The following is a 9,439-nucleotide window of genomic DNA, read 5'->3' on the forward strand; positions in this document are numbered from 1 at the left end:
CGAAAGTCATGGATTACAATTAACAAGACCCTATAATCAGTGGACCAAAATGACAATTTACTCTTATTTAACACAAATAATTAATTGTAACAAATAAATAAAAGTCAATGATTAAAATTAAAAATTTCCTATTTTTTAAAAAATAACATCTCACATGTTAGGCAAAAGTAAAAAATAAAAATGAGTAAAACCGAAAGCAGCTGCTTCTTGCCAAAGTTCCCATTACAACTTTATTGAGAATTCATTCTGTTTTAGCACAAAAAGATTGTATCCATATTCCATAAGATGCACATTTCGCATTCCATATTCAAAATTTAAAAAGAACAAAATTAATACAAAACCCTGCCCAGTGAAACATGGTCTAATGGATCCATAAAATCGGGTTTTAATCAACAATTTTATCTAGTCCACACTATGTAGTATAAACCAAAACCTATGTTAAATCCTCACAGTGAAGGCTTTGGTAGTCCACCTTTGCACTCAAAATCTGTGGGATGTAATGCCCTGTGTGGCAGCCTTAGTCTTCGAGTTCGATAATCTTAACAACAGAAGCGTCTCCAACTTTTTGGCATACCACAACACGGTCATGTGACTTTATAACCCCTGAAGCCTTGCCGTGATCGAGGGCAACTTTTAGCACAGACTCATTCGTGGCGTTTGTAGACTCGGCCTGTAAAACAGAGCAAACATCAGATATACTTTTCTGGTGTTCAACTCAAATGGCTATTCGATAACAAAGAAGATTGTGTGAAATATTGAAGTCTAAGCAACAAGATGCAGGAGTATGAAGTGTTCTGAGGAAAACCAAGAATTTTTGAACAATATGTGGCATTAGGGGTGAGTAAAATATTGGTTAACCGCCCGATAACCGCTAACCGAACCGACCGAAAAAATCGGTTATCGGTCGGTTACAGTTATTAGTCCAAAATTTTTTTCGGCCGATAACCGACATAATATTATATATATATATATATATATATATATATATATATATATATATATATATATATATAATAATAATAAAAAACAATATGTATGCAGTACATAACACTAAACAGTAAACAGTATATATGTAACTATGTAAGTATGTTTATGTAATAATAATAATAATAATAATAATAACACTATACAGTATGTATGTATGTTTATGTAATTTTTTATTTTAAAAATTTGGAATTTTGGCTTATGTTCGGTTTTTTGGTAACCGACTGAAACCGACCGATGACCGACGGTCGGTTTTCGGTCGGTCATAGAACCACATTCGGTCGGTTTCGGTCGGTTACGAAGGTCAAAAATCAAGGTCGGTTTTTTGGTTATTCGGTCGGTTATGTAACCGACCGACCGTTTGCTCACCCCTATGTGGCATAAGCTCCAAGGTTTGTATTGTCCAATGAATGTTACATACAACAAAATTTTGAAGAAAAGAAAGCCAGTGATAATATGAAGGGGAAAACTCACAGGATGTCGAGGATCAGCAAGCATAGGGAAAAGACCACGAACAATCAGGGACTGCCTTGCCTGGCCAGGAAGTAATTAGATAATTAATAGAAGTTCCAGAATCCAAATGTCTCACACGCACATACATATTGGGGTGTGTGCATGTGCGGGAAGGGGGGGGAGGGGTGTTGGGGTGTCTCTCTCACGCACACATATATAATTGTTATAATTTAAGATTGGGCTAGGGTCACTCAACTGGGCTATAATGCACATGGGCCAAACCACAACCACACTAAAAGATTGAATTCAACCTATTAGCTAGTCTAACCCATAGACTTATAAACCCATATTATCTTTCTTATTTTATCAATGTGGGACTCTTAACAATAATCAAATGCAATTATGTAACATTGTGACATACCTCAAATGCACCGCTAAAACTCCACTTTAGTTGATTTGTCTTGAGGCGAGGAATGACAACTGATATTACTGGCATTGTTGGGCGATATTTTGCTATTAATCTGCATTTTAATAAGCACAGATAAAAAAATCCTGTACAGAACAACAAAAACAGTTGAACACTCTACAAATTATGGAGATTATTAAGTACCTTGCTGCCCTTCCAGATGAAGTGAAGCAAATAATCACAGAAGCCTTCACCTTAATAGCAGCTCGTACCTAGAGGGGGGAAGGAAAAATAAATTTATTTAATCATTTTTTCCTTTTCCACTTTATTAGGAGCGGGGAAAAGAATCAATTTAAAAATAAAAATTACCGCAGAGGAAGCAATTGATTCTAAGTGTGTCATAGGCTCCCCGACAAATTTGACAGTCTTCTTGAAGTACATATCTTGATTAAAGACCTTCTCTGACTGCAGAGAAAGTAGGAGTTGATCAACTAGGGCACATACGACTAGAACATAATAGAGGATGAACAAATAATTATTCCCAATTAAACCACAATGCCGAATATTTAGCCTTTATGCAGTCATAATCGTACCTCAGCACAAATTTTGCCCACAATGGAAATACACTCAACAGGGTATAATCCACGCAAAGTCTCGGCACCAAGAAGGATTGCATCCGTGCCTACAAAATGTCATGATGGAAAATTGTAAGTATTGGCAAATTCAGAATGCTAAGAAAAAATAATAATTGTGCCTGCATAATTACACAAGAGCTGCGATATAGTCAAAAGGTCAAAAGAGATGAAAACAAAGGAGTTGGGCCAGTAGTCTACACCTCAAAGTGTTTTTGCCTTTTTTGCCTTCTGAGTTCAGCCTAATTACTAATAAGTTCTTTTTTTAAGTAAAAATGAAATTTATTTCTAAGATTCTAGAATTACCATCCAAGACAGCATTTGCAACATCAGTTGCCTCAGCACGTGTAGGTCTAAGATTGTCAGTCATACTATCCACAACACGTGTTATAACTGCTGGTTTTCCAGCCATGTTACACTTATGCACAGCAGCCTTCTGAAACAGGAAGACCTGCAAATCCCACAAGTTTGTTTCATCAGCGAAAGTATAAACATTCTTTTCCATATTTAAAGAACTGGATTAAATTGCATTGATGTATTAATTTCCAAAATGCTCAAGATAATTACAACAGAAGCAATAATCCAAATGAACTATTGAGGTCCAAGAATGGTGTACAGCAATGTTTGCTAAATTGGGGTAATAATTATGAAAGTTCTTGACTTAACAGTTAGTTTCCTCTAAAATAAAGAATATGTGAAAGAAAAAAGATGACCTAACCCTGCCAGCTTAAAATAGTAGGAAATATTTGGAACTCATAACATTTAATGTTTCTTAAACTGCAGCGAGAGTGAATAAAAATTAAAACTGAAAACATACATCAGTATAAAGGAAACTCATTTCCCTGTTAATATAAATATAAGGTTCTCTGGTACCTGTTAATATAAATATAAGGTTCTATGGTACTTTCTTTAAATTAAAATAAATAAATAGAAAGAAGAAGAAAGTTGTTGACCAACTTCACATACATGAAGTAGCCAATAAAAGATAATGTCCAGTTTCAAAAGATGAGATAAACTAACCTTTTCAGGTGGGAGATCTATGCCAAGGTTTCCACGAGAAAGAATGATGCCATCAGCCTCTTGAAGGATCTCATCAAAATGAGTTAAACCCTGTGGACAATGGTATTAGGAAAAGTAAATTATCAATTCTGGCAGTATTTCAAGTTATTAAAATAGCAATAACATTTCTAGCAGGCAACTTACCTCTACATTTTCAATCTTAGCAAAGATATGAGTCTGACTTAGGTCGCCCAGCTTAGACAGAAATTCACGAGCCTGAATTTAAGTACAAACAGCCATGAAGACAATTGAAATTGTACACTGAACTGTCTAGAAAATTGACTATAATAGCCCAAAATACTTGATCATTAAGTCAAAAAACAAAAGTATCAAATAGTAAGCTCACCTCCCGAACATCCTCAGCATGCCTTGTATAAGATAGTGAAAGGAAATCAATTTTGTTTTTTACTCCCCACGTGCTTATAACCTAAAACAAAGTTAATGATGGCTCAAAAAGCGTTGAAACAGAAAAGAAGTACAAGAAGCACCAAAAAGGAAAAATAAAATATTCAGATGTAGTTTATAATGCCTACTTGATTGCCAATTACAATAAGTAAGCTAATAATATTAGTTACCGACAACTCAGAAGGCATAAAAGTTATCAGAAAAGAAGAGAATGGAAAAATGAGTTGATGTCCTATAGATACAATGTGGGCACATGAACAGTTAAACAGAAATGAGTCCATATTACATCACATACATGAAACATGTTAAATAACAGATTACAAGAAAACTTTCGCAAAACCACATTATGTTACTTGCACCTGAGATGAAAACTAGACAAAATTGTCTGGTGGTGCTTAGAGGTTCTGGTAATTACCTCTTTATCTTTGTCGGATAGCGTAGGCAAGTCAATATGAATTTGGGAAGCATGCAGAGTGAACAATGATCCAGCCAAAGTTGCAGAGTTCTTAATCACACAGACCACATCCTGATCCTTCACTTCATTTACCTGCACAACCCATTCAGAGACTTAAGTCTCAACTCTCAAATTAAAATTAACCAGCCTTTTGCTATGGAAGATAAACCCATGGAAATCTTTGGGTCCCAATTAAATCAACTCCAAAAGAAATGCATAATTCCTAAAGAAGCAGTACATCCACTTGACAACAGTCGCAACTATGACAATCACATCTCTTCACCAAACCAAATGACATGTGCTGGTGTGCAAAAGTAAATTTTATCATACCTCTAGCCAAACAGAAGTAGTCTCACTTCCTGTGAAGAGGTATTGGCCAATAAAAATGGTGTCTCCCTTCTTCACAGCCTGCAAAGCAAATAAAGTGTCAATTTTTAGAAGAAGCACAACTTTTTAGAAGCTGCATGTAACAAAAATTACAGACAGTTGTGAATACATGGAAAAAGACAAGCATATATAACAACAAAGATGACATGTAGAAAAGTTAACCTTAGACAACCCAGCGAAATTGATAGGCAACACTTCAGAAGATGCTTCTTGGCCTTGATCAGAGGTCAGAGTAACAATGTCATCTGCCTTAAGAGAAATAGCCTTCTCACTTTTGTTAACAACCTGCAACTCCGGACCGACTGTATCTAACATAACCTGAAAGGGTCAAATACAGCACATTGATACTGTCTTCAATATATGAAATGGTACCTCAAAGCCTCAACTTGCCAACTTGGCTAATGCAATCCACAAATGACACTAGTATTAATGCACCAAACAAAAAAAAAAAACAAAAAAAAAAAAAAAAACATAAATGGCTTTAAGCCTTTACTTGAAGGTAAACATAAGAGGTCTTAGATGCCTAAATTTAAAACTACCATGTAGACCTATCTACACCAGCAGAGCTCTGAAGATCCCCACAAAAAAAGCAGAATTGTTTTCTTTTACTTTAAACCCAAAGGGAGCAAACAGCTAACCTGATGCTTACTTTTATATCGTGCTTAAATTGTTAACTATTAGTACTGAGCAGTAAGCATGGTTCAAGCAAACCGAAGACTCTGGGTTTTGTTTGACGTCCCTCATAAGACCAGAAGAGAAAATATAATTTTAGTTGCATATTAATCGGTAAAGAATTTTGACCATAGCCTCTGTTCTTGATGTAGTGGTACTGACACAGAAAATAAAATAAAATCTACCAGAAAAATAAGCATAGTTTTGTATACATACAGCACATAGTTTCTTAGAGCTCTTAATAGCAGTCCTCAAATTCTCCAAAGTCTCCTGGTGATAATCCGCATCTCCCAATGAAAAATCAAATCTCGCAACTGCAAGTCAATACCCAAAACACTAAACATAAAAAAACCAACCGTAAAAAACATAATATAAGAGAAATAAGTTGAAATTACTATATTACCAGACATCCCAGCATTGAGACAGCCAGAAATAACCTCAATGGATCGAGACTTGGGACCCAGTGTCCCCACGATCTTAGTCATTGCCGGGAAGAAACTCTGAAACAAAAACCAAATAAGAAGTTAAAGAAAAAACACCGGAACAAAGAAAAAGATCACGGATCTGCAGCTAAACCCGCGATATGAAAAAAGAAAAAAAAAAAAAATCGGGTATTAGAGACTCACGGCTTTGGATGGCTCCAAGATGGAGGCCATCCTGATGGGCTCTTCGAGCAGCAAGTGATTGGAATGCATTCTTGAAGAGAACTAGGAGAGAAAAATTGCTAAGAATAAGGGAAGAATTGAAGAAGGGTATGGTAGCGTGAATCTGCCTGCCGAGGAAACGGAGGCTGACGACAACGAATATGGTGTGTTTTGTGGAGTCTCCACTTTTGAACAGCGCTCAGTTGTATATATTTTGGGCTTTTGTAATTATTGTGTGATATATATATATTTATTCTGTATATTTCTTTTTCCAAAAGAAATAGAATATTAGAATAATGTACTCATGCAGTCATGCTTGTCCGCCTTCTCGAAACAAAAAAAAAAAAAAAAAAAATTAAATGGCTTTAAGCCTTTACTTGAAGGTAAACATAAGAGGTCTTAGATGCCTAAATTTAAAACTACCATGTAGACCTATCTACACCAGCAGAGCTCTGAAGATCCCCACAAAAAAAGCAGAATTGTTTTCTTTTACTTTAAACCCAAAGGGAGCAAACAGCTAACCTGATGCTTACTTTTATATCGTGCTTAAATTGTTAACTATTAGTACTGAGCAGTAAGCATGGTTCAAGCAAACCGAAGACTCTGGGTTTTGTTTGACGTCCCTCATAAGACCAGAAGAGAAAATATAATTTTAGTTGCATATTAATCGGTAAAGAATTTTGACCATAGCCTCTGTTCTTGATGTAGTGGTACTGACACAGAAAATAAAATAAAATCTACCAGAAAAATAAGCATAGTTTTGTATACATACAGCACATAGTTTCTTAGAGCTCTTAATAGCAGTCCTCAAATTCTCCAAAGTCTCCTGGTGATAATCCGCATCTCCCAATGAAAAATCAAATCTCGCAACTGCAAGTCAATACCCAAAACACTAAACATAAAAAAACCAACCGTAAAAAACATAATATAAGAGAAATAAGTTGAAATTACTATATTACCAGACATCCCAGCATTGAGACAGCCAGAAATAACCTCAATGGATCGAGACTTGGGACCCAGTGTCCCCACGATCTTAGTCATTGCCGGGAAGAAACTCTGAAACAAAAACCAAATAAGAAGTTAAAGAAAAAACACCGGAACAAAGAAAAAGATCACGGATCTGCAGCTAAACCCGCGATATGAAAAAAGAAAAACCAAACAGAAGTAGTCTCACTTCCTGTGAAGAGGTATTGGCCAATAAAAATGGTGTCTCCCTTCTTCACAGCCTGCAAAGCAAATAAAGTGTCAATTTTTAGAAGAAGCACAACTTTTTAGAAGCTGCATGTAACAAAAATTACAGACAGTTGTGAATACATGGAAAAAGACAAGCATATATAACAACAAAGATGACATGTAGAAAAGTTAACCTTAGACAACCCAGCGAAATTGATAGGCAACACTTCAGAAGATGCTTCTTGGCCTTGATCAGAGGTCAGAGTAACAATGTCATCTGCCTTAAGAGAAATAGCCTTCTCACTTTTGTTAACAACCTGCAACTCCGGACCGACTGTATCTAACATAACCTGAAAGGGTCAAATACAGCACATTGATACTGTCTTCAATATATGAAATGGTACCTCAAAGCCTCAACTTGCCAACTTGGCTAATGCAATCCACAAATGACACTAGTATTAATGCACCAAACAAAAAAAAAAACTAGTTACCATTTGGTCCCTTGACTATTGAAAAATTACCAATTTGATCCTGATTTAACGGATGTTTAACTGTAAATAAACGGAGGACCAAATTGGTTAAAAATTTCAAAGTCGAGGGAATAAATTGGGCACGAAAAATTGTCGAGGACCAAATTAGTAATTTCGCAATAGTCGAGCGGACCATTTCGGTAATAAACTCTTTAGAGATTAAGTATGTGTCACAAATATAATTGGAGGATACAAATGTAATTTTTCTTAATTTTATTTGTAAAAGAAGATAAACTAAATTTAAGTTTGAACAAATTTAAAAGAAAAGTAAGAATGTGTTGAGTGTATATAGCAACATGTATCCTGATTCATGATAACTGTTGCTTGGCTTGTTTATTTCCTCGTAGAGTCATAGGCTTCATACTGAGGAAAACTTGGATTAAAAGAAGAAGAAGAAAGAAGAAATTCATTTTCATTTGCCTCGAGGAAAATATAGCGCCGCCGACATTCGAGAAGGCGGACAAGCATGACTGCATGAGTACATTATTCTAATATTCTATTTCTTTTGGAAAAAGAAATATACAGAATAAATATATATAATATCACACAATAATATACAAAAGCCCAAAATATATACAACTGAGCGCTGTTCAAAAGGAGACTCCACAAAACACACCATATTCGTTGTCGTCAGCCTCCGTTTCCTCGGCAGGCAGATTCACGCTACCATACCCTTCTTCAATTCTTCCCTTATTCTTAGCAATTTTTCTCTCCTAGTTCTCTTCAAGAATGCATTCCAATCACTTGCTGCTCGAAGAGCCCATCAGGATGGCCTCCATCTTGGAGCCATCAAAAGCCGTGAGTCTCTAATACCCGATTTTTTTTTTTTTTCTTTTTCATATCGCGGGTTTAGCTGCAGATCCGTGATCTTTTTTTTGTTCCGGTGTTTTTCTTTAACTTCTTATTTGGTTTTTGTTTCAGAGTTTCTTCCCGGCAATGACTAAAGATCGTGGGGACACTGGGTCCCAAGTCTCGATCCATTGAGGTTATTTCTGGCTGTCTCAATGCTGGATGTCTGGTAATATAGTAATTTCAACTTATTTCTCTTATATTATGTTTTTTACGGTTGGTTTTTTTATGTTTAGTGTTTTGGGTATTGACTTGCAGTTGCGAGATTTGATTTTTCATTGGGAGATGCGGATTATCACCAGGAGACTTTGGAGAATTTGAGGACTGCTATTAAGAGCTCTAAGAAACTATGTGCTGTATGTATACAAAACTATGCTTATTTTTTCTGGTAGATTTTATTTTATTTTCTGTGTCAGTACCACTACATCAAGAACAGAGGCTATGGTCAAAATTCTTTACCGATATATGCAACTAAAATTATATTTTCTCTTCTGGTCTTATGAGGGACGTCAAACAAAACCAGAGTCTTCGGTTTGCTTGAACCATGCTTACTGCTCAGTACTAATAGTTAACAATTTAAGCACGATATAAAAGTAAGCATCAGGTTAGCTGTTTGCTCCCTTTGGGTTTAAAGTAAAAGAAAACAATTCTGCTTTTTTTGTGGGGATCTTCAGAGCTCTGCTGGTGTAGATAGGTCTACATGGTAGTTTTAAATTTAGGCATCTAAGACCTCTTATGTTTACCTTCAAGTAAAGGCTTAAAGCCATTTATGTTTTTTTTTTTTTTTTTGT

General features: G+C 35.6%; 2 protein-coding genes across 2 annotated transcripts in view; both read right to left on the reverse strand.

The window, feature by feature from the left end:
- Positions 1-201: 201 nt before the first annotated feature.
- On the reverse strand, positions 202-6,302 carry LOC116028970 (pyruvate kinase 1, cytosolic). The gene is made up of 16 exons (XM_031270832.1): positions 6,079-6,302; positions 5,856-5,952; positions 5,669-5,766; positions 4,943-5,098; positions 4,724-4,801; positions 4,355-4,486; positions 3,881-3,961; positions 3,679-3,750; positions 3,496-3,585; positions 2,782-2,926; positions 2,437-2,525; positions 2,213-2,308; positions 2,048-2,115; positions 1,859-1,958; positions 1,459-1,518; positions 202-670 (listed from the first exon to the last, which is right to left on the reverse strand). The coding sequence occupies exons 1-16, from the start codon at positions 6,145-6,147 to the stop codon at positions 518-520; spliced, it is 1,584 nt and encodes a 527-aa protein (XP_031126692.1). The 5' UTR covers positions 6,148-6,302; the 3' UTR covers positions 202-517.
- Positions 6,303-6,515: 213 nt separating this feature from the next.
- The window catches only part of LOC116009723 (pyruvate kinase 2, cytosolic-like), a 4,408-nt gene continuing 1,484 nt past the window's right edge, over positions 6,516-9,439 (reverse strand). The window contains exons 4-8 of the mRNA XM_031248849.1: positions 7,464-7,619; positions 7,257-7,322; positions 7,056-7,152; positions 6,869-6,966; positions 6,516-6,548 (exon numbers count right to left, since the gene is read on the reverse strand). Of these exons, the coding sequence (XP_031104709.1) occupies positions 6,516-6,548; positions 6,869-6,966; positions 7,056-7,152; positions 7,257-7,322; positions 7,464-7,619 (450 nt within the window). The remainder of the gene's footprint in view (positions 6,549-6,868; positions 6,967-7,055; positions 7,153-7,256; positions 7,323-7,463; positions 7,620-9,439) is intronic.

This window comes from Ipomoea triloba, chromosome 1, assembly GCF_003576645.1.
Source record: "Ipomoea triloba cultivar NCNSP0323 chromosome 1, ASM357664v1".
NCBI classification, from domain to species: domain Eukaryota; kingdom Viridiplantae; phylum Streptophyta; class Magnoliopsida; order Solanales; family Convolvulaceae; genus Ipomoea; species Ipomoea triloba.

What these genes read in the sequence shown, in the direction of transcription:
- LOC116028970 (XM_031270832.1), bottom strand. Translation starts at nt 6,147, where the DNA reads ATGCATTCCAATCACTTGCTGCTCGAAGAGCCCATCAGGATGGCCTCC. An exon ending in TAGATCTCCCACCTGAAAAG is followed by an intron (nt 2,927 to 3,495) that starts GTTAGTTTATCT and finishes TGGGATTTGCAG; the next exon opens with GTCTTCCTGTTTCAGAAGGC. An exon ending in TTGCTGATCCTCGACATCCT is followed by an intron (nt 671 to 1,458) that starts GTGAGTTTTCCC and finishes TCTGTTTTACAG; the next exon opens with GCCGAGTCTACAAACGCCAC.